The sequence below is a fragment of the Coregonus clupeaformis genome, chromosome 30, assembly GCF_020615455.1.
Source record: "Coregonus clupeaformis isolate EN_2021a chromosome 30, ASM2061545v1, whole genome shotgun sequence".
Lineage (NCBI taxonomy): Eukaryota > Metazoa > Chordata > Actinopteri > Salmoniformes > Salmonidae > Coregonus > Coregonus clupeaformis.
This window is the reverse complement of record NC_059221.1, coordinates 49,401,099-49,426,292: the sequence shown is the minus strand read 5'-3', so window position 1 is coordinate 49,426,292 and position 25,194 is coordinate 49,401,099. Positions and strand designations below refer to the sequence as shown.

General features: G+C 43.5%; 1 protein-coding gene and 1 non-coding gene across 8 annotated transcripts in view; one reads left to right on the top strand and one right to left on the bottom strand.

Moving 5' to 3' along the window:
- Positions 1-25,194, top strand: part of dmd (dystrophin) — a 278,483-nt gene that overhangs the window by 207,044 nt on the left and 46,245 nt on the right. For 6 of the 7 annotated variants that reach the window (XM_045209630.1, XM_045209633.1, XM_045209631.1 and 3 more), the window contains exons 45-59: positions 251-426; positions 655-802; positions 1,582-1,707; positions 2,141-2,290; positions 2,611-2,809; positions 2,951-3,108; positions 5,033-5,150; positions 6,153-6,364; positions 7,554-7,708; positions 8,820-9,009; positions 12,498-12,670; positions 16,080-16,236; positions 18,238-18,352; positions 21,767-22,035; positions 22,849-22,995. In XM_045209630.1, the coding sequence (XP_045065565.1) occupies positions 251-426; positions 655-802; positions 1,582-1,707; positions 2,141-2,290; positions 2,611-2,809; positions 2,951-3,108; positions 5,033-5,150; positions 6,153-6,364; positions 7,554-7,708; positions 8,820-9,009; positions 12,498-12,670; positions 16,080-16,236; positions 18,238-18,352; positions 21,767-22,035; positions 22,849-22,995 (2,493 nt within the window). Of the gene's footprint in view, positions 1-250; positions 427-654; positions 803-1,581; positions 1,708-2,140; positions 2,291-2,610; positions 2,810-2,950; positions 3,109-5,032; positions 5,151-6,152; positions 6,365-7,553; positions 7,709-8,819; positions 9,010-9,922; positions 10,031-12,497; positions 12,671-16,079; positions 16,237-18,237; positions 18,353-21,766; positions 22,036-22,848; positions 22,996-25,194 lie in introns of those variants that run through there. The other variant, XM_045209637.1, reaches the window with a different exon arrangement.
- trnav-uac lies at positions 5,357-5,430 on the bottom strand. The gene has a single exon. It is a non-coding gene; the product is annotated as a tRNA-Val (tRNA).

Genomic DNA, 25,194 nt, shown 5'->3' with positions numbered 1-25,194 from the left:
CTTACCACCTGGGGGCGGCCCGTCAGAAAGTCCTTGCAGGGACTTGGGAGTATGGTCATTGAACAATTAATCATTGAGATATAAAAACATGACATGTTGACAACAGGATGACAACATGATAACATGCTGTGCCAGCTAAGGGGAGAAAACCTGCTCAACTATATCATCCATGAAACAATGAAAAGGTGCTTGTAGCTGATCGTATTAACATGTTGTATGACCTTTGCCCTGTGACCCTGTGGTGTGTCAGGAGCTGCAGGAGAGTGTGGGGGCCCAGGGGGGCGTGGTGGCAGGGCTGAACGCTGCAGGGAAGGAGATCATTGGTCAGAGTACCCAGGAGGACGGAGCTCAGATCAGACTACATCTCAACACCCTCAACACACGCTGGGTCAATATCACCCAGGAGCTGGCAGAGAGGAAGAGGAGGTGTGTTCTCTTGTGTCTGCAGTACCAGTGTGTATGTCTGCACGTCACATCCTGTCCGTCTACACCGTCCTTCTGGACGTCTATATGTCCATTAGCTACAGGATTTTGCTCCAACCAAATGTGTCTTAACTGTTCCCTGAGTGAGTACTCTGTATGTGTGTGTGTGTGTGTGTACTCTATGAGTGTGTGTGTACGGTATTCCTCCTAACTGTTCCCTGTGTGTGTCAGGTCTGCAGAGGCGCGTACTGCAGCGTTGGAGCTGCAAGAGGACATGGGGGAGTTCCTGTCCTGGCTGGATGAGGCTGAGGAGGTAGTGGCCATCCCCCTGACGCCTGGAGACCACCACCAGATGAACGCCACCCTGGAGAAAGTCACGGTATGGTCAGCAACAACAACTAACCCTAACCCTGGAGAATGTCATGATACTGTCAGCAACAACAACTAACCCTAACCCTGGAGAATGTCATGATACTGTCAACATGGGCCAGAGGACATCTCTCACTAGTCTGTCCCCTATCCTAGATTACTGTCCAGAGGACATCTCTCACTAGTCTGTCCCCTATCCTAGATTACTGTCCAGAGGACATCTCTCACTAGTCTGTCCCCTATCCTAGATTACTGTCCAGAGGACATCTCTCACTAGTCTGTCCCCTAGCCTAGATTACTGTCCAGAGGACATCTCTCACTAGTCTGTCCCCTATCCTAGATTACTGTCCAGAGGACATCTCTCACTAGTCTGTCCCCTATCCTAGATTACTGTCCAGAGGACATCTCTCACTAGTCTGTCCCCTATCCTAGATTACTGTCCAGAGGACATCTCTCACTAGTCTGTCCCCTATCCTAGATTACTGTCCAGAGGACATCTCTCACTAGTCTGTCCCCTATCCTAGATTACTGTCCAGAGGACATCTCTCACTAGTCTGTCCCCTATCCTAGATTACTGTCCAGAGGACATCTCTCACTAGTCTGTCCCCTATCCTAGATTACTAGGGACACAGGTTCTAAAGGCCCCCAAAGCTATACCCACCTATGTCCCACTGGCCACATACTTGATCCGTTTTTATTTAATTTATGATCTGTATTTTGTGATTGTCTATGTTCAAACGTGTGTGTGTGTGTGTGTGTGTGTGTGTGTGTGTGTGTGTGTGTTTGCAGGCTCGTGTGTTGGAGCTACCGACCAGGCAGAACAATGTGGATACCATCAACACGAGGACCGGCACCGTACCCCTCCCTGCTGACAAACAGAAAGAAATGAAGATGATCACCACACGCTGGGTTAGGGTTAGTATCCCTTTCTACAGAGGAGGTTCTGACTGTCCTATTTGAAGATGGATAAGATCACATGGATGTTGAACATGAATATTGACTACTGGATGTCTGTGTTTCAACTTGTGTGTATGAGTAGTCTATTGTTTAGCTTCATGTTGGGTTCATGTGGTGAGTTTTTTAGTGTATGATCAAGTGTACTGTATATTCCTCCCTACCATTGGAAATGGCCTTGAAATTCAACTCTTGAATTGGAAACTAAAATGGAGCCCAACTCGGGTCCTCTCCCTCCTCCCTGTAGGAGACCTTTAAACTGTGTGTGTGAGTGGAATGTATCCTGGTTCACATTAGGTTAATCTTTTCCTTCAATACTATATATTCCTGGATGTGCTTTCCTCCTCTCTACCATTGAAAACACTCGGGTCCTTCCTCTCCCTCCTCCCTATAGGTGTCTAAAGACCTGCCTGAGAAGCAGAAGCAGATTGAGAGCCTGCTGAAGGAGCTGTCTCACTTCCAGGACCAGCTGACTTACCTCTCCTCCTGGACCTCAACCACCAGGACCACCCTGGAGAAAGACCCAGACAACGTGGAACCCAAGGTAGACTATCAATCAATCATCCATCCATCTATCAATCAATTTGTCCATCCATCCATGTCTATAGGGACCAAGGTCATGAACCTGAGTGCGAGGCCTATCTAAATCTTTCCTTAAATCTTTGCATCCTTTCTCCACGCCTCCTTCTCAAAACACATTGTAGAAAAAGGTCAATGGTGAGGGACCGTAGACCTACTTCTCTTCCAGCTTGGTGGAAAAGGAGGAGAGAAGATGGGAAGAATCGCTGAAAGACGAATTGAGATTGAGAGTATTTTCATTGTTTTGGATTGTCAGGGATTAACGGTTGGTTTGTGATGTTTCAGCTCATAGATGAAGTCCAGGTCAAGAAGCCTGAGGTGGAGGGGGTGTTGGCTAAGGGCCAGGAGCTGTACAAGGACACGCCTCCCAGCCAACCAGAGAAGGAGAATTACGACAGTCTGAGTGATGATTGGAGGGCCATTCAGGGGCAGATGATAGTACACAGAGAGAGGCTGGCCGTTCTGAGGATCCAGAAAACGACCAGTAAGGAGATGAGGGGTGTGTGTGTGTGTGTGTGTGTGTGTGTGTGTGTGTGTGTGTGTGTGTGTGTGTGTGTGTGTGTGTGTGTGTGTGTGTGTGTGTGTGTGACTGTATGGCTACTGATTGTATTATGCTGCCCTCCAGTTGAGACCCTCCAGGGAGACGCTCCAGCCCTGGCTCAGTTCAACAAGGCCTGGGCAGAGCTCTCTGATTGGCTATCCCTGCTGGATCAGATGGTACAGACACAGAGGGTGACCGTGGCCGACCTGGACGAGATCAACCACATGATCGGCAAGACCAAGGTCAGGGGTCAACCAGTGTGTCACAGAGTGTGAGAGACACTATTTAGCCACTGAGACCCGGGCCTGTATTCATAAAGTCTCAGCGTAGGAGTGCTGATCTAGGATCAATTTGGCCTTTTAGATCATAATGTACAGTGCCCTCCACTATTATTGGCACCCCTGTTTAAGATGTGGTCGAGGACTTCCAAAAATTCTCCTTTTTTTTTAAACAACATAGAACCCAAATGCAAAAAAAGAGAAAAATCCAACATTTTATCTAAGTACATTACTTTGGTGGTAAAAAAAAAAAATCACACATAAAAAATAAGAATACTTGAAATCATGTGTCCCACAATTATTGGCACCCATAACAATTCCGCTGAAAATTTTAATTGATTTTTTTTTAAATATATTTTTCTGTAGTTGCTAAAGTTGGTCAGGGTATCTAGGAACTTTTAATTAGTAATTCATGACTTCCTGTTTCCCTGGGGTATAAATATGACGTGACACAGAGGCCTAATTCTCTTACCCATTTGTCAACATGGCAAAGACAAGAGAACACACCATTCAAGTAAGGCAGATTTGTGTCGACCTTCATAAGTCAGGCAATGGCTACAAGAAAATAGCCACTCGCCCTAACTTGCCCGTATCTACAGTCAGAGGAATCATTAAGAAGTTTAAAACAACTGGAACAGTGACAAACAAGGCTGGAAGAGGTCCCAAGTTTATCTTGCCACAACGCACAGTGAGGAGGATGGTAAGAGAAGGAAAAAAAAGTCCTAAGCTCACTGTCACAGAATTGCATCAAAGAGTGGCATCTTGGGGTCACAAAGTCTCCAAAACAACCATCAGACGCTCTCTACATGCCAACAAGCTGTTTGGGAGGCATGCAAGGAAAAAGCCTTTTCTCACTAACACTCACAAACGTAAACGTCTGGAGTTTGCTAAGCGGCACTGGGACTTCAACTGGGATCGTGTGCTTTGGTCAGATGAGACTAAGATTGAGCTTTTTGGCAACAAACACTCTAAGTGGGTCTGGCGTAAAACAAAAGATGAGTATGCTGAAAAGCACCTCATGCCCACCGTGAAGTATGGTGGAGGATCTGTGATGCTGTGGGCCTGTTTCTCTTCCAAAGGCCCTGGGAACCTTGTTAGGGTGCATGGCATTATGAACGCTTTGAACTACCAGGACATTTTAAATAAAAACCTGATGGCCTCTGCCAGAAAGCTGAAGATGGGTCGTCATTGGGTCTTTCAGCAGGATAATGATCCAAAACATGTGGCAAAATCTACACAAAAATGGTTCAGCAGTCACAAACTCAAGGTCCTCCCATGGCCATCTCAGTCCCCAGACCTCAACCCAATCGAAAACCTGTGGGGTGAGCTAAAGAGGAGAGTGCATAAGAGAGGACCCAGGACACTGGATGATCTAGAAAGATTGTGCAAAGAAGAATGGTCAAAGATCCCTCTCTCTGTGTTCTCCAGTCTTGTGAAATGTTATAGGAGGAGATTAAGTGCTGTCTTGTTGGCAAAAGGGGGTTGTACAAAGTATTAACATCAGGGGTGCCAATAATTGTGGGACACATGATTTCAAGTTTTTTTTTTTTTCTAAATGTGTGATTTATTTTTTTTACACCAAAGTAATGTACTTAAATAAAAGGTTGGATTTTTCTATTTTTTTGCATTTGGGTTCTATGTTGTTTTTAAAAAAATGATGATTTTTGGAAGTCCTCGACCACATCTTAAACAGGGGTGCCAATAATTGTGGAGGGCACTGTATAAGATTACATGAACAGGGGGACCTGATCCCAGATCAGCACTACTACTCTGAGATGCTTTGTGGATACAGGCACTGACCTGGGTCAAATACATGTGTAAAATACTTTTAAATACTTGACATCCAGATATTCATTGAAATGTTCTGTCTCTCTCTTGCTCTCTGTAGGGAGAACTGGGGGACATGGAGCGGCGGCGCCCACAGCTGGAGGGTCAGATGACTGCAGCCCAGAACCTGAAGAACAAGACCAACAACCAGGAGACACGAGCTGCTATCACCGACCGCAGTACGCCAACCACAACCATTACTTACTAACCACAAACGGACCACAAACTATCACCAGTGACCATGATCTGACTACAAACTATCGCCAGTGACCATGATCTGACTACAAACTATCACCAGTGACCATGATCTGACTACAAACTATCACCAATTACATTTTTGTCATTTAGCAGACGCTCTTATCCAGAGTGCATACATTTTCATACTGGTCCCCCGTGGGAATCGAACCCACAACCCTGGCGTTGTAAGCGCCATGCTCTACCAACTGAGCTACAGGGGACTACAAACTGTTATTACTAAACACAAACTCATGAATGACAACATTAATGACCACAAACTACCCATCAGGATGGCCGTGCTAGGGTACATTGATTCAGCTCAGCTGATGACTTAGAAAACGAACTGATTCAGTTGATGACTGAGAAAACGAACTGATTCAGGTGATGACTGGGAAAAACCAACTGATTCAGCTGATGACTGAGAAAACGAACTGATTCAGTTGATGACTGAGAAAACTAACTGATTCAGGTGATGACTGAGAAAATGAACTGATTCAGGTGATGACTGAGAAAAAACGAACTGATTCAGGTGATGACTGAGAAAAAACGAACTGATTCAGTTGATGACTGAGAAAATGAACTGATTCAGTTGATGACTGAGAAAACAAACTGATTCAGCTGATGACTGAGAAAACTAACTGATTCAGGTGATGACTGAGAAAATGAACTGATTCAGGTGATGACTGAGAAAAAACGAACTGATTCAGGTGATGACTGAGAAAAAACGAACTGATTCAGGTGATGACTGAGAAAACCAACTGATGTACTAATAATAATGAATAGTTATTTTGGAGGCAGGGTGATTTGTAGATCAGGCAGTTTGTAGTTGATCTCAAACACATCCTATTCTCTACCTACTCTACTCTCTAACAGTGTGTGTGTGTGTGTGTGTGTGTGTGTGTGTGTGTGTGTGTGTGTGTGTGTGTGTGTGTGTGTGTGTGTAGTTGACAGGTTGCAGACCCACTGGGAGGAGTCACAGGGCAGACTGGCTGATAGACATCAACAGCTACAGAACATGCTGCAGGACTCCTCTGATTGGTTGGACGCCAGGAAGGAGGTGGAACCTCTCGTCAAACAAGCCAATGACAAGCTGGAGTCGTGGCAGGAGATTTCCTACACCATGGATGCTCTGAAGAAGCAAAACACTGACCTCAAGGTTACACACACATGCTCGCACACACACACTCACATACACACATACGCACACATACGCATACATACACTCACACACACACATACACACACACACACTCACTCACTCACACACACACACGCATGCACACATACGCACACACACACTCACATACACACATACGCACACACACAAACACACACACACACACACAAACACACACACTACCTCTCTCTCTCTCTCTTTCTCTCTCTCTCTCACTCTCTCTCTCTCTCGCTCTCTCTCTCTCTCTCTCTCTCACACACACACATACACACACACACACACACAAACACACACACACACACTACCTCTCTCTCTCTCTCTCTCTCTCTCTCTCTCTCTCTCTCTCTCTCTCTCGCTCTCTCTCTCTCTCTCTCTCTCACACACACACACACACACACACACACACACACACACACACATCCACTTGAGCATGTGCAGCACGGAGTGGAGGTGATTCCAGAAAGGTAATATGTGTAAAGCTGTGAGGCGTCTCTCTGAGAAGGACTAGATGAGGACTCCTCATCAGGACAGTAGAACAGCCAAGACAGTAATGGGACTAGAGTGGCTGAATATGACCATATCCTACAGGGCCTGTTATGCTGCCCTGCCAAGCAAAAATACAGGAACTGCTCATAGCGTGGAATTGAGAAACTTTTATCTACCTTGGTTTCACTGTAACCTTATGCAGTTACTGCTAACACGACCCCCATTTTCTCCACACCTCAATACAATAGAGGCAGGATACTTGTCCACATGATTAAGCAGGTATTTAATGGTGCAAAAATGACATTAACTCATTTTCGACCAAATGAGCAGTTACTGTCTTTTTGCTTGGAAGGGCAGTATAGCACTCTGCTCAGCAACGTTTCCAGGAATAATGTTACAGTCCCTGTGTTGTTATGACTCCCTCTAGTCTAGTTAGAGAGAACAACTGATATTAATGTTCTTCCATCCTGGACCTTCATTTGTTGAGTCAGGTGTGTTGTTGCTAGGCTACTACAAAACCTCTAGTAAGATGACTTCCAATCAGAGCCGTATATTGTAGAAGATCTCTGTCTCTACTTCCTCTGGGCCACTAAAGGGTTGTTACTGTACGTCAGGGTGGTGTTCTGTCTTTATCTAGAACTGTTATCAAATGGCTGATTATTGTTTTCTGTGGTCTCAACAGCTGTTTGTGAAGGAGCTGCACCAGTGGCAGGGTCAGGTGGACGTGACCAATAACCTGGCAGGGAAGCTGTTAACCCTTTACACCACTGACCACACACACAAGGTCACACAGATGACAGACGCCATGAACGTTACCTGGGAGCACGTCAACAAACGGTTAGTCAGTCTGTTATTCTGTCAGTCAGTCAGTCAGTTTGTCAACCAGTCAGTTAGTCAGTTATTCAGTCAGTCTGTCAGTCTGTCAGTCAGTCAGTTAGTCAGTCAGCCTGTCAGTCAGTCAGTCAGTCAGTCAGTCAGTTAGTCTGTCAGTCAATTAGTATGTCAGTCAGTCAGTCTGGTATTCTGTCAGTTAGTTAGTCAACCAGTCAGTTAGTCAGTTAGTCAACCAGTCAGTTAGTCAGTTAGTCAACCAGTCAATTAGTCAACCAGTTAGTTAGTCAGTTAGTCAACCAGTCAGTTAGTTGGTCTGTCAATCTATCAGTCAGTCAGTTAGTCAATCAGTTATTCAGTCAGTTAGTCAACCAGTCAGTCAGTTAGTTAGTCAGTCAATCAGTCAGCCATTCAGTCAGTCTGTCAGTCGGTCTGTCAGTCTGTCTGTCAGTCAGTCAGTCAGTCATAATTACGTTTTGGGGTTTTTAGGTTTTGATAAACATTTTTTTACATTAAATGCACTATGCATTATGTGGGTACTGTAACAACACAGAATAAAACAATTAATAAAAGTACCATGATGGTCAACCAGTCAGCCATTCAGTCAGTCTGTCAGTCAGTCAGTCAGTTAGTCAGTTAGTCAACCAGTTAGTCAACCAGTCAGTCAGTTAGTCAACCAGTCAATTAGTCAGTCAGTCTGTTAGTCTGTCAGTCAGTCAGTCAGTCAGTCAGTTAGTCAGTCAACCAGTCAGTCAACCAGTCAGTCAGTTAGTCAGTCAACCAGTCAGTCAGTCAATTAGTCATTCAGTTAGTCAGTCAACCAGTTAGTCAACCAGTCAGTCAGTCAGTCTGCATCAGTCCCACATGCTCCTGAAAGCACTTCAGCATGCTGTCTCTCAGTATACCTGAACACACACACAATGCATTGTACATCTGAATGCACGCACACACATTGACCCTCATGTCAACTCACTGTTAGTTCTACTAAATTTCACCTGACAGGCCACATCATAACACTGATGTATGACCCCAGTTTGCCCTCTGAACTTGTGACCTGTGTGTGTGTGTAGCGTTGCTACCAACAGTTTCTGTGTACCCGTTTCTCTTCTGTGTGTAGTGTTGGGGACCGTGAGGCGGCTCTGTCAGCTGCTCTGAGGCTGCTGCAGCAGTTTTACCTGGATCTGCAGAAGTTCCTTAACTGGCTGACGGAGGCAGAGACCACCTGTAACGTCCTGCTGGACGCATCACACAAGGAGAGGCTGCTGGAAGACCCCGAGGCTGTACGACACCTGCTGGGGCAGTTCCAGGTAAATAATAAATAATAATATGCCATTTAGCAGACGCTTTTATCCAAAGCGACTTACAGTCATGTGCGCATACATGTTTTACGTATGGGTGGTCCCGGGGATCGAACCCACTACCCTGGCGTTACCAGCACCATGCTCTACCAATTGAGCTACAGAGGTACTCACACTCAGTTCATACTGTAGAGTTAGACACCTGCTGGGGCAGTTCCAGGTACTCACACACATTCAGTTCATACTGTAGAGTCAATTCAGAGTCCGTTCATAGAGTCATCTCATAGAATCATCTCTTAGAGTCAGTTCAGAATCAGTTCATAGACTTAGTTGAGAGTCATTTCACAGAGTCAATTCAACAGAGTCAAATTGTTGAGTCATCTTACAGTTCAGTTCAGTCAGCTCAGCTTGAGTGGCATTAGTGTGAACTGTCTCAGGGTGGGGGAGGTGTGAGACCCATCACACTGTGCCAGTACAGTATATGCATGCTGTGTCCTAGAAAGCGGCCAGCAGTCTGACCCAGTCTCTTGTCCTCAGTACCTTCCCCTGTCTGCTCTGTCTGCCCCTCAATACCCGGCTGGTATGACGGGAATGTAGGGGGATGAGACACGGTCCAGACTCCAAGGAGCGGACAAAGACAGGATCCCCCCCCCCACTCACACTGTATTGTGGGTTGTGAAGAGAAAGGTCTGTTCTGAGTTTGGGAGAGGGAACATTTCTGACCCTCTGTGTAGCAGTAGTCGCCCACTTTCTCCGCTCTCTCCCCCAGTGAACAACAGTCGCTGTGTGTCGGACATCAACCAGCCTTCTGAACCTCATTCTATTGGGTCTCTCCCTCTTCCACACACACATATACACGAGCAGACACTCGCACACTCACAGAGGCATAGGGCACTTTGTAGCTCACAGACAAACAACAGAAAGCATATACGCTGGAATGGGTTTGGCGACAGAAGACATGTTTTCTTAGTTGTGTGAAGCGTTGCCTTGAGTGGATAATATGCTGCGCAGGAAAACCTACCATGTACAGGTTAGAGATCACAACTTACTGGTCACTGGGAAGGGTTTTCTGTCCACTACTGAACGTGTCTATGTATTCTTCTGTCTTGTACTGTTAGTCTGTCTCACAGTTGGAGAAAGACAGTTACTTCAGACGTAGTGCTCACTTGAATGAACCATGGTCAGAAATGTTCCATTCAATACAGTAGGCTTTGTTGTTGCTGTATACTGAGTGGACAAAACATTAAGAACACCTGCTCTTTCCATGACACAGACTGACCAGGTAAATCCAGTTGAAATCTATGATCCCTTATTGATGTCAGTCAGTGTAGATGAAGGGGAGGAGACGGGTTAAAGAAGGATTTTTAAGCCTTGAGACAATTGAGACATGGATTATGTATGTGTTCCATTCAGAGGGTAAATGGGCAAGGCAAAATATTTAAGTGCCTTTGAACGGGGTATGGTAGTAGGTGCCAGGTGCACCGTTTTGTGTCAAGAACTGCAACGCTGCTCAGTTTTTCATGCTCAACAGTTTCCCATGTGTATCAAGAATGGTCCACCAACCAAAGGACATCCAGCCAACTTGACACAACTGTGGGAAGCATAGGAGTCAACCTAGGCCAGCATCTCTGTGGAACACTTTTGACACCTTGTAGAGTCCATGTCCCAACGAATTGAGGCTGTTCTTAATGTTTTGTACACTCAGTGTATATTTACAGTCAATTACATTTAAATTCAAATAACTTTATGTTTTCCTTTTGAGGTTGTGTTGTTTTGGTACGTGCATTAAGTCAACGAGGCACATGGGGTTGCTAAGGAGATTCGATGAATGGTTGTTATGTAGTGTTCTATTCTGTGATGTCATTCTGCCGTCTCTTAGATCAAACCTCAGCCACATTACTCTTAGACCTGTAGCATCTGAGGATGACAGTCAGGAAAAAGGAATGGACTAATTATGATCATTATAGAACATTAGATTGAGAGTACACTCTTACAAAAAAGGTTCCAAAAGGGTTCTTCAGGTGTCCCCATAGGAGAACCCTTTTTGTTTACAGGTAGAACCATTTTGGGTTCCATGTAGAACCCTTTTTGGTTCCATGTAGAACCCTCTGTGGAAAGGGTTCTACATGGAACCAAACGAGTTCTGCAAAGGGTTCTCCTATGGGGACAGCCAAATAACCTTTTAGGTTCTAGATAGCACATTATTATTATTTACCCCTTTTTCTCCCCAATTTCGTTATTTCCGATTGGTAGTTACAGTCTTGTCCCATCGCTGCAACTCCCGTACGGACTCGGGAGAGGCGAAGGTCGAGAGCCAAGCGTCCTCCGAAACACGACCCTGCCAAGCCGCACTCCTGCTTCTTGACACACTGCTTGCTTAACCCGGAAGCCAGCCGCACCAATGTGTCGGAGGAAACATCGCACAACTGGCGACCGTGTCAGCGTGCATGCGCCCGGCCCGCCACAGGAGTCGCTAGAGTGTGATGGGACAAGGACATCCCGGCCGGCCAAACCCTCCCCTAACCCGGACGACGCTGGGCCAATTGTGCGTCACCTCATGGGTGTCCCGGTCGCAGCCGGCTGCGACACAGCCCGGGATCGAACCCGTATCTGTAGTGACGCCTCAAGCACTGCAGTGCCTTAGACTGCTGCGCCACTCAGGAATTCCCAGCACCTTTTTTTCTAAGAGTGTATGGTGAGGTGGGAAGCTTTGGTTGGACATTCACCATCATAATATGTATGTACCCAGCTAGGGGAGAATGTACTCAGGTAATACCTGTAAAACCCGTCTCTTTTACCTGCAGCACATTGATGATACTAATGAGAAAGAGGAATGGATTCATTAGGATCATTCTAGAACATTAGGCTGAGAATATGGCTGCTCTGTTTGTCTTCTATAGGAGGACATATCCATCATTATTATAATATGTAGTCATCTAATGGTTCCTTCTATAGGAGGACATGTCCATCATTATTATAATATGTAGATATGAATCTAATGGTTCCTTCTATAGGAGGACATGTCCATCATTATTATAATATGTAGATATGAATCTAATGGTTCCTTCTATAGGAGGACATGTCCATCATTATTATAATATGTAGATATGAATCTAATGGTTCCTTCTATAGGAGGACATATCCATCATTATTATAATATGTAGATATGAAGCTAATGGTTCCTAAGCTTTAATAGGACTAATAATACATGAACTATTGGTCAAAATGCATTGAATTTATTCAGAGAGAGGCATGTACCACAGAACATTCAAATTATTTAGATATCAACTAAAGGTTGGACGTGTGTGTGTGTGTCTGTGTGTGTGTGTGTGTCTGTGTGTGTGTGTGTGTCTGTGTGTGTGTGCATGCTGGGTGTGTGTGTGTGTGTGTGTGTGTGTGTGTGTGTGTGTGTGTGTGTGTGTGTGTGTGTGTGTGTGTGTGTGTGTGTGTGTGTGTGTGTGCATGCTGGGTGTGTGCGCGTGTGTGAGTGAGTGTAGGACCTTCAGGGGGAGATAGATGGCCACACAGAGCTGTACCACTCTCTGGATGAGAATGGTCAGCGTATCCTGACCTCTCTGACCGGCTCAGACGATGCCACGCCCTTACAGAGACGACTGGACAACATGGGCCAGCGCTGGGACGAGCTCCGCAGCAAAACCATGAGTATGAGGTAGACACCAGGCCAGCCCCTTTCTCATGCATGGGGACAAAGGGGTGCAGGTTTTTGCTCCATCCCCGTTGTTACACACCTGATTCAGATAATCAAGGTCCGGATTGAGCATCTAATTACTACAATCATGTGTGTTAGACTGAGTAGGGTTGGAGCAAATGCCTACAGGGGCTCTCTTCACCAGGAGGAAGGGTTGGTCATCCCTGGTCAACAGTCCAGTTTAGATAATAATATCTATGATCCAGTCCAGTTTTGATAGTAAAATCTATGATCCAATCCAGTTTAGATAGTAAAATCTATGATCCAGTCCAGTTTAGATAGTAAAATCTATGATCCAGTCCAGTTTAGATAGTAAAATCTATGATCCAGTCCAGTTTAGATAGTAATATCTATGGTCCAGTCCAGTTTAGATAGTAAAATCTATGATCCAGTCCAGTTTAGATAGTAAAATCTATGATCCAGTCCAGTTTAGATAGTAAAATATATGATCCAGTCCAGTTTAGATAGTAAAATCTATGATCCAGTCCAGTTTAGATAGTAATATCTATGATCCAGTCCAGTTTAGATAGTAAAATCTATGAGCCAGTCCAGTTTAGATAGTAAAATCTATGATCCAGTCCAGTTTAGATAGTAATATCTATGATCCAGTCCAGTTTAGATAGTAAAATCTATGATCCAGTCCAGTTTAGATAATAATATCTACGATCCAGTCCAGTTTTGATAGTAAAATCTATGATCCAATCCAGTTTAGATAGTAAAATCTATGATCCAGTCCAGTTTAGATAGTAAAATCTATGATCCAGTCCAGTTTAGATAGTAAAATCTATGATCCAGTTTAGATAGTAATATCTATGGTCCAGTCCAGTTTAGATAGTAAAATCTATGATCCAGTCCAGTTTAGATAGTAATATCTATGATCCAGTCCAGTTTAGATAGTAAAATCTATGATCCAGTCCAGTTTAGATAATAATATATATGATCCAGTCCAGTTTTGATAGTAAAATCTATGATCCAATCCAGTTTAGATAGTAAAATCTATGATCCAGTCCAGTTTAGATAGTAAAATCTATGATCCAGTCCAGTTTAGATAGTAAAATCTATGATCCAGTCCAGTTTAGATAGTAATATCTATGGTCCAGTCCAGTTTAGATAGTAAAATCTATGATCCAGTCCAGTTTAGATAGTAAAATCTATGATCCAGTCCAGTTTAGATAGTAAAATATATGATCCAGTCCAGTTTAGATAGTAAAATCTATGATCCAGTCCAGTTTAGATAGTAATATCTATGATCCAGTCCAGTTTAGATAGTAAAATCTATGATCCAGTCCAGTTTAGATAGTAAAATCTATGATCCAGTCCAGTTTAGATAGTAATATCTATGATCCAGTCCAGTTTAGATAGTAAAATCTATGATCCAATCCAGTTTAGATAGTAAAATCTATGATCCAGTCCAGTTTAGATAGTAAAATCTATGATCCAGTCCAGTTTAGATAGTAAAATCTATGATCCAGTCCAGTTTAGATAGTAATATCTATGGTCCAGTCCAGTTTAGATAGTAAAATATATGATCCAGTCCAGTTTAGATAGTAAAATCTATGATCCAGTCCAGTTTAGATAGTAAAATATATGATCCAGTCCAGTTTAGATAGTAAAATATATGATCCAGTCCAGTTTAGATAGTAATATCTATGATCCAGTCCAGTTTAGATAGTAAAATCTATGATCCAGTCCAGTTTAGATAGTAAAATCTATGATCCAGTCCAGTTTAGATAGTAAAATCTATGATCCAGTCCAGTTTAGATAGTAATATCTATGATCCAGTCCAGTTTAGATAGTAAAATCTATGATCCAGTCCAGTTTAGATAATAATATCTATGATCCAGTCCAGTTTTGATAGTAAAATCTATGATCCAGTCCAGTTTAGATAGTAATATCTATGATCCAGTCCAGTTTAGATAGTAAAATCTATGATCCAGTCCAGTTTAGATAATAATATCTATGATCCAGTCCAGTTTTGATAGTAAAATCTATGATCCAATCCAGTTTAGATAGTAAAATCTATGATCCAGTCCAGTTTAGATAGTAAAATCTATGATCCAGTCCAGTTTAGATAGTAAAATCTATGATCCAGTCCAGTTTAGATAGTAATATCTATGATCCAGTCCAGTTTAGATAGTAAAATCTATGATCCAGTCCAGTTTAGATAATAATATCTATGATCCAGTCCAGTTTTGATAGTAAAATCTATGATCCAATCCAGTTTAGATAGTAAAATCTATGATCCAGTCCAGTTTAGATAGTAAAATCTATGATCCAGTCCAGTTTAGATAGTAAAATCTATGATCCAGTCCAGTTTAGATAGTAATATCTATGGTCCAGTCCAGTTTAGATAGTAAAATCTATGATCCAGTCCAGTTTAGATAGTAATATCTATGATCCAGTCCAGTTTAGATAGTAAAATCTATGATCCAGTCCAGTTTAGATAATAATATCTATGATACAGTCCAGTTTTGATAGTAAAATCTATGATCCAATCCAGTTTAGATAGTAAAATCTATGATCCAGTCCAGTTTAGATAGTAAAATCTATGATCCAGTCCAGTTTAGATAGTAAAATCTATGATCCAGTCCAGTTTAGATAGTAATATCTATGGTCCAGTCCAGTTTAGATAGTAAAATCTATGATCCAGTCCAGTTTAGATAGTAATATCTATGATCCAGTCCAGTTTAGATAGTAAAATCTATGATCCAGTCCAGTTTAGATAATAATATCTATGATCCAGTCCAGTTTTGATAGTAAAATATATGATCCAATCCAGTTTAGATAGTAAAATCTATGATCCAGTCCAGTTTAGATAGTAAAATCTATGATCCAGTCCAGTTTAGATAGTAAAATCTATGATCCAGTCCAGTTTAGATAGTAATATCTATGGTCCAGTCCAGTTTAGATAGTAATATCTATGGTCCAGTCCAGTTTAGATAGTAAAATCTATGATCCAGTCCAGTTTAGATAGTAAAATATATGATCCAGTCCAGTTTAGATAGTAAAATCTATGATCCAGTCCAGTTTAGATAGTAATATCTATGATCCAGTCCAGTTTAGATAGTAAAATCTATGATCCAGTCCAGTTTAGATAGTAAAATCTATGATCCAGTCCAGTTTAGATAGTAAAATCTATGATCCAGTCCAGTTTAGATAGTAATATCTATGATCCAGTCCAGTTTAGATAGTAAAATCTATGATCCAGTCCAGTTTAGATTGTAAAATCTATGATCCAGTCCAGTTTAGATAGTAATATCTATGATCCAGTCCAGTTTAGATAGTAATATCTATGATCCAGTCCAGTTTAGATAGTAATATCTATGATCCAGTCTTATATCTATGCTTCATTTCTATGTGTATGTTGTAGATCCCACCTGGAAGGGGAGATGGCTCCCTGGAAGCGGATACACATGACCCTCCAGGAGCTGATAGCCTGGCTGCACATGAAGACTGACCTGCTGGAGCAGGAACCCCCTGTAGGGGGCGACATCCCCGCTGTGCAACAACAGCTGGACACACACAGGGTGAGAGAGGAAGACTGGCTGGCTGGGTGGTTAGCTGGTTGGTTGGGTGGTTAGCTGGTTGGTTGGGTGTGTGATCCACTAGTTGGTTGGTTGATAAACTAATTGATGCGTCAGAAATCATAATATCTGATTTATAATGGCATAAGTTGTTCAGTGAGCAGATGAGCCACACTGCAAGTTCACTGCATTATGCAGATGTTAGGACTACACAATATTGGAATGTTTTTGTAATGTATCATCATACTCCTAATGAGGACATCATGCAACATCATTAAGAACTGATGACAGTACCCTGCAACATCATTAAGAACTGATGACAGTACCCTGCAACATCATTAAGAACTGATGACAGTACCCTGCAACATCATTAAGAACTGATGACAGTACCCTGCAACATCATTAAGAACTGATGACAGTACCCTGCAACATCATTAAGAACTGATGACAGTACCCTGCAACATCATTAAGAACTGATGACAGTACCCTGCAACATCATTAAGAACTGATGAGAGTACTCTGTGACATCATTAAGAACTGATGACAGTACTTGCAATATCATTAAGAACTGATGACAGTACTCTGCAACATCATTAAGAACTGATGACAGTACTCTGCAACATCATTAAGAACTGATGACAGTACCCTGCAACATCATTAAGAACTGATGACAGTACCCTGCAACATCATTAAGAACTGATGAGAGTACTCTGTAACATCATTAAGAACTGATGACAGTACTTGCAATATCATTAAGAACTGATGACAGTACTCTGCAACATCATTAAGAACTGATGACAGTACTTGCAATATCATTAAGAACTGATGGCAGTACTCTGCAATATCATTAAGAACTGATGGCAGTACTCTGCAATATCATTAAGAACTGATGACAGTACTCTGCAACATCATTAAGAACTGATGACAGTGCTCTGCAATATCATTAAGAACTGATGACAGTACCCTGCAACATCATTAAGAACTGATGAGAGTACTCTGTAACATCATTAAGAACTGATGACAGTACTTGCAATATCATTAAGAACTGATGACAGTACTCTGCAACATCATTAAGAACTGATGACAGTCCTTGCAATATCATTAAGAACTGATGGCAGTACTCTGCAATATCATTAAGAACTGATGACAGTACTCTGCAACATCATTAAGAACTGATGACAGTACTCTGCAATATCATTAAGAACTGATGACAGTACCATGCAACTTCATTAAGAACTGATGGCAGTACTCTGCAACATCATTAAGAACTGATGACAGTATTCTGCAACATCATTAAGAACTGATGACAGTACCATTCAACATCATTAAGAACTGATGACAGTACTCTGCAACATCATTAAGAACTGATGACAGTACTCCGCAACATCATTAAGAACTGATGACAGTATTCTGCAACATCATTAAGAACTGATGACAGTATTCTGCAACATCATTAAGAACTGATGACAGTATTCTCAACATCATTAAGAACTGAATGTAAAGAATGAATGAGAAGTTCATCTTGTCTGCAGCCAGGTCTGCTATGTATGTGGTCAGTCCAATTATAGTGGATGTTGTAGTGATATAATCTTGTTGACTGGGATTCCTTTCATGTGTTGTTCTGATGCTGGTGTTGTCATGGAGCCTGTGCTTCACACAGTGTGTAGGTGTGTGTGTTTTTACACTAACTCTCTTGCACTGACTCTATACAGACACACTGGACTCTACCCACACACTCACACACACACACACAAACATACACTTTTTTTTTGCACTAACTCTCCTGCACTGACTCTATACAGACACACTGGACTCTACCCACACACTCACACACACACACACTACATACGCCCACACACACATAACATGCACCCACATTTGATCTTATCTTTAACTCTGCATTGTTGGAAAAGGACCAGTAAGTCAGCATTTCACTGTTAGTCTACTGTTGTTTACCAAACATGTGACAATTAACATTTGATTTGATTTGTGTGTGTGTTACAGAGCTTCAGGAGAGATCTGAGGGCCAAGGGCCCGGTGGTTAACGGCGCTCTGGACCAGGTCCAGATCTTCCTGTCTGAACTGCCTGCTGAGAGGGATCCACAGCCTGACCAAAGAGGTGAGTGGGACACACTGTTAGCCCGCTGAACTAAAGCCTAGGTATTCATTGATGGACTTAACACGAGTCTAAGACAAGGTTACACACTGGTATACACAAACAGATACACTCCTCATACTCATGGACACCGACACTCATTTCTACCCACTTATAATCCACGTGCGTCCGCTCATGTAACTGACAACATACAGTGCCGTGAAAAAAGGATTTGCCCCCTTTCTAATTTTCTCCACTTTTGCATATTTGTGATACTGAATGTTATCAGATCTTCAACCAAAACCTAATAGTAGATAAAGAAAACCTGAGTGAACAAATAACACAACGCGTACAGTGAGGGAAAAAAGTATTTGATCCCCTGCTGATTTTGTACGTTTGCCCACTGACAAAGAAATGATCAGTCTATAATTTTAATGGTAGGTTTATTTGAACAGTGAGAGACAGAATAACAACAAAAAAATCCAGAAAAACACATCAAAAATGTTATAAATTGATTTGCATTTTAATGAGGGAAATAAGTATTTGACCCCCTCTCAATCAGAAACATTTCTGGCTCCTAGGTGTCTTTTATACAGGTAACGAGCTGAGATTTGGAGCACACTCTTATCACACGAATCTCAGCTTGTTACCTGTATAAAAGACACCTGTCCACAGAAGCAATCAATCAATCAGATTCCAAACTCTCCACCATGGCCAAGACCAAAGAGCTCTCCAAGGATGTCAGGTACAAGATTGTAGACCTACACATGGCTGGAATGGGCTACAAGACCATCGCCAAGCAGCTTGGTGAGAAGGTGACAACAGTTGGTGTGATTATTTGCAAATGGAAGAAACACAAAAGAACTGTCAATCTCCCTCGGCCTGGGGCTCCATGCAAGATCTCACCTCGTGGAGTTGCAATGGTCATGAGAACGGTGAGGAATCAGCCCAGAACTACATTGGAGGATCTTGTCAATGATCTCAAGGCAGCTGGGACCATAGTCACCAAGAAAACAATTGGTAACACACTACGGCGTGAAGGACTGAAATCCTGCAGCGCCCGCAAGGTCCCCCTGCTCAAGAAAGCACATATACAGGGCCGTCTGAAGTTTGCCAATGAACATCTGAATGATTCAGAGGAGAACTGGGTGAAAGTGTTGTGGTCAGATGAGACCAAAATCGAGCTCTTTGGCATCAACTCAACTCGCCGTGTTTGGAGGAGGAGGAATGCTGCCTATGACCCCAAGAACACCATCCCCACCGTGAAACATGGAGGTGGAAACATTATGCTTTGGGGGTGTTTTTCTGCTAAGGGGACAGGACAACTTCACCGCATCAAAGGGACGATGGACAGGGCCATGTACCGTCAAATCTTGGGTGAGAACCTCCTTCCCTCAGCCAGGGCATTGAAAATGGGTCGTGGATGGGTATTCCAGCATGACAATGACCCAAAACACACGGCCAACGCAACAATGGAGTGGCTCAAGAAGAAGCACATTAAGGTCCTGGAGTGGCCTAGCCAGTCTCCAGACCTTAATCCCATAGAAAATCTGTGGAGGGAGCTGAAGGTTCGAGTTGCCAAACGTCAGCCTTGAAACCTTAATGACTTGGAGAAGATCTGCAAAGAGGAGTGGAACAAAATCCCTCCTGAGATGTGTGCAAACCTGGTGGCCAACTACAAGAAACGTCTGACCTCTGTGATTGCCAACAAGGGTTTTGCCACCAAGTACTAAGTCATGTTTTGCAGAGGGGTCAAATACTAATTTCCCTCATTAAAATGCAAATCAATTTATAACCTTTTTGACATGCATTTTTCTGGATTTTTTTGTTGTTATTCTGTCTCTCACTGTTCTAATAAACCTACCATTAAAATTATAGACTGATCATGTCTTTGTCAGTGGGCAAACGTACAAAATCAGCAGGGGATCAAATACTTTTTTCCCTCACTGTACATACTTATTTCATTTATTTCATAAACAAAGTTATGCAACACCCAATGCCCTTTATGAAAAAGTAATTGCCCCCTTACATTCAATAACTGGTTGTGCCACCTTTAGCTGCAATGACTCCAACTAAACACTTGCTGTAGTTGTTGATCAGTCTCTCACGTTGCTATTGGGATGCTTTGCTGCCTCAGGACCTGGACAACTTGCCTTAATAGAAGGAACCATGAATTCTGCTCTGTATCAGAGAATTCTACAGGAGAATGTCATGCCATCCGTCTGTGAGCTGAAGCGCAGCTGGGTCATGCAGCAAGACAATGATCCAAAACACACAATCAGGTTTACATGAAAATGTATCAAAAGCAACACATTTGAAGTTTTGGGATGACCTAGTCAAAGTCCAGACCTAATCCCAATTGAGGTGTTGTGGCAGGACTTGAAATGAGCCATTCATGCTTGAAAACCCACAAATGTCGCTGAGTTAAAGCGGTTCTGCATGTAAGAGTGGGCCAAAATTCCTCCACAGCGTTGTGAGAGACTGATCAACAACTACAAGAAGCGTTTGGTTGGAGTCATTGCAGCTAAAGGTGGCACAACCAGTTATTGAGTGTAAAGGGGCAATTACTTTTTCACACATGTGAATTGGATGTTTTTTGTTATTTGTAAACTCAGGTTCCCTTTATCTAATATTAGGTTTTGGTTGAAGATCTGATAACATTCAGTATCAAAAATATGCAAAGGTAGAGAAAATCAGAAAGGGGGCAAATACTTTTTCCCAGCCCTGTATCTCAGCTGACTGACATGTTTCCCTGAGTGTGCAGAACTGTACTATCCATCATCTGATTATGACTAAGTTCATAACATCAGCTGACTTGACAGCCAGTTCAGGCTCTATAATCGGCTCATGGGGTTCTGTTTATAAAACAGAGAAACACTAAGCCAAGGAGTTTTATCCCACTACTCCCAACGTTTAGATTTTGGAGGTCTAAGATCTGCATTTTCCAATAAAAGGTGTAGAAATGAGAAGGCACCATGCCCCGCAGTTTCACTTGTGTTCCTTACTAAACAGCCAGCTCCTGTTTGTTCCCTAACACGCTGAGTGTGACCTCTTTACCATAGCAACTGCCTGGCAACCCGTAGTGAGGGAAACTATTCAACTCTAGCTGCTCATTCAATTCAATGGGCTCCAATGTGTTTTCCTCAGGTGTGGGATTATTGTTTTAATAACCATGAACCCTATGATCTAAGTCATGTTTTTAGCCTTTAGTGATGAAGTTGGAAAGGATTTAGGGCTGATCAAGACAATAAAGTAACAAATAACTTTCAAAGAGTAAAAACCCAGAGTTTGAATTTCAAGTATTTTATGAGCTTAGTATAAATTAGGATTGTTGTGTCAGGTCCTTATACGATCTGATAATCAATTCAATCAAGCTTGATCATTCCCTGAGGGGACACAAAAATGATCAAACAATGCTGTTTCTTTCTGTCCTGTCAGACATCAGTCCAGAGGAGCGCGCCCAGAACGTGGGGCGTGTCCTGCGAAAGGAGGCGGAGGATGTGGCGTCAGGGTGGGAGGGGCTTAACGAGGAGGCTGCTGATTGGCAGAAGAGGCTGGAGCTGGCTCTGGATAGGCTGTTGGAGCTTCACAAGGCCCAGGACCAGCTGGAGCTGAGGCTGAGCCAGGCTGAGATGGTGAAGGAGGCCTGGGAGCCTGTTGGAGACCTGCTCATAGACTCACTACCTGAACACATCCACAGGGTCAAGGTGAGAGAGAGAGAGAGAGAGAGAGAGAGACACACATACTGTAGATAATATATACACACACACACACGCACCCACCCTTAACAGATAGAGAGAGTCAAGGTGAGATAGGATAGACATTTTTGTATTCTTTATTCTTCATTTGGATCCCCATTAGCTGATGCCTTAAAGGAATACTTTGGGATTTTGGCAATGAGGCCCTTTATCTACTTCCCCAGGAAGTTAGAGGTAGTTTCGCGAACCAATGCTTACTAGCATTAGCACAATGACTGGAAGTCTATGGGTATCTGCTAGCATGCAAGCAGATACCCATAGACTTCCAGTCATTGCGCTAACGCCAGTTAGCAATTGCGCTAGCGCTACTTAGCAACTTCCTTCAAACCGCACGCAGAGACGCATCTGACTCTGGCAAAGTAGATAAAGGGCCTCATTGCCAAAATCCCAAAGTATCCCTTTAGTGACCGCTAGTCTTCCTGAGGTCAGATGTACACATCTCTCTCTAGCTGATGCCTTAGTGACCGCTAGTCTTCCTGAGGTCAGATGTACACATCTCTCTCTAGCTGATGCCTTAGTGACCGCTAGTCTTCCTGAGGTCAGATGTACACATCTCTCTCTAGCTGATGCCTTAGTGACCGCTAGTCTTCCTGAGGTCAGATGTACACATCTCTCTCTAGCTGATGAAAGTGTATAAGGGGTACAGTGTGTGTTCTCTAGGTAGTGAATGAAGGTACAGTAATTGGTCCGTGGCTCCATCTTCAATGTGTGTGTGTGAGCGTGTTTGCCTGTGTGTGTATGTGTGTGTGTTCTTCACTGCAGGCGTTCCAGGCGGAGATAGCTCCTATCAAAAACGATGTGAGCCACGTCAACAACCTGGCCTCTACCTTCGGCCCTCCGGACCTCGTCCTCTCACAACCCAACCTGGACAGACTGGAGGACCTCAACACACGCTGGAGGATGCTACAGGTACACACACACACACACACACACACACACACACACACACACACACACACACACACACACACACAAACAGACACACAATTCTTTATGAAGACACTGATTGAGCACCCCTGACTGAGTTCCCAAACTTCATGCTTGATATTGAATAAATGTACTTTGTGACCTCATTAAAAATGTTACCTCCAGGAGCATCTGTCCCATCGTCCTCTGAGTCCCAGGTTGTCCTGAGTCTAATACAGAGCCAGTGGTCAGGTTGTCCTGAGTCTAATACAGAGCCAGTGGTCAGGTTGTCCTGAGTCTAATACAGAGCCAGTGGTCAGGTTGTCCTGAGTCTAATACAGAGCCAGTGAGGTCAGGTTGTCCTGAGTCTAATACAGAGCCAGTGAGGTCAGGTTGTCCTGAGTCTAATACAGAGTCAGTGAGGTCAGGTTGTCCTGAGTCTAATACAGAGCCAGTGAGGTCAGGTTGTCCTGAGTCTAATACAGAGCCAGTGAGGTCAGGTTGTCCTGAGTCTAATACAGAGCCAGTGAGGTCAGGTTGTCCTGAGTCTAATACAGAGCCAGTGGTCAGGTTGTCCTGAGTCTAATACAGAGTCAGTGAGGTCAGGTTGTCCTGAGTCTAATACAGAGCCAGTGGTCAGGTTGTCCTGAGTCTAATACAGAGCCAGTGGTCAGGTTGTCCTGAGTCTAATACAGAGCCAGTGGTCAGGTTGTCCTGAGTCTAATACAGAGCCAGTGAGGTCAGGTTGTCCTGAGTCTAATACAGAGCCAGTGGTCAGGTTGTCCTGAGTCTAATACAGAGCCAGTGGTCAGGTTGTCCTGAGTCTAATACAGAGTCAGTGAGGTCAGGTTGTCCTGAGTCTAATACAGAGCCAGTGGTCAGGTTGTCCTGAGTCTAATACAGAGCCAGTGGTCAGGTTGTCCTGAGTCTAATACAGAGTCAGTGAGGTCAGGTTGTCCTGAGTCTAATACAGAGCCAGTGAGGTCAGGTTGTCCTGAGTCTAATACAGAGCCAGTGGTCAGGTTGTCCTGAGTCTAATACAGAGCCAGTGAGGTCAGGTTGTCCTGAGTCTAATACAGAGCCAGTGAGGTCAGGTTGTCCTGAGTCTAATACAGAGCCAGTGGTCAGGTTGTCCTGAGTCTAATACAGAGCCAGTGGTCAGGTTGTCCTGAGTCTAATACAGAGTCAGTGAGGTCAGGTTGTCCTGAGTCTAATACAGAGTCAGTGAGGTCAGGTTGTCCTGAGTCTAATACAGAGCCAGTGGTCAGGTTGTCCTGAGTCTAATACAGAGCCAGTGGTCAGGTTGTCCTGAGTCTAATACAGAGTCAGTGAGGTCAGGTTGTCCTGAGTCTAATACAGAGCCAGTGGTCAGGTTGTCCTGAGTCTAATACAGAGCCAGTGGTCAGGTTGTCCTGAGTCTAATACAGAGCCAGTGGTCAGGTTGTCCTGAGTCTAATACAGAGCCAGTGAGGTCAGGTTGTCCTGAGTCTAATACAGAGCCAGTGAGGTCAGGTTGTCCTGAGTCTAATACAGAGTCAGTGAGGTCAGGTTGTCCTGAGTCTAATACAGAGCCAGTGAGGTCAGGTTGTCCTGAGTCTAATACAGAGCCAGTGAGGTCAGGTTGTCCTGAGTCTAATACAGAGCCAGTGAGGTCAGGTTGTCCTGAGTCTAATACAGAGCCAGTGAGGTCAGGTTGTCCTGAGTCTAATACAGAGCCAGTGGTCAGGTTGTCCTGAGTCTAATACAGAGCCAGTGAGGTCAGGTTGTCCTGAGTCTAATACAGAGCCAGTGAGGTCAGGTTGTCCTGAGTCTAATACAGAGTCAGTGAGGTCAGGTTGTCCTGAGTCTAATACAGAGCCAGTGGTCAGGTTGTCCTGAGTCTAATACAGAGCCAGTGAGGTCAGGTTGTCCTGAGTCTAATACAGAGCCAGTGGTCAGGTTGTCCTGAGTCTAATACAGAGCCAGTGGTCAGGTTGTCCTGAGTCTAATACAGAGCCAGTGAGGTCAGGTTGTCCTGAGTCTAATACAGAGCCAGTGGTCAGGTTGTCCTGAGTCTAATACAGAGCCAGTGAGGTCAGGTTGTCCTGAGTCTAATACAGAGCCAGTGAGGTCAGGTTGTCCTGAGTCTAATACAGAGTCAGTGAGGTCAGGTTGTCCTGAGTCTAATACAGAGCCAGTGAGGTCAGGTTGTCCTGAGTCTAA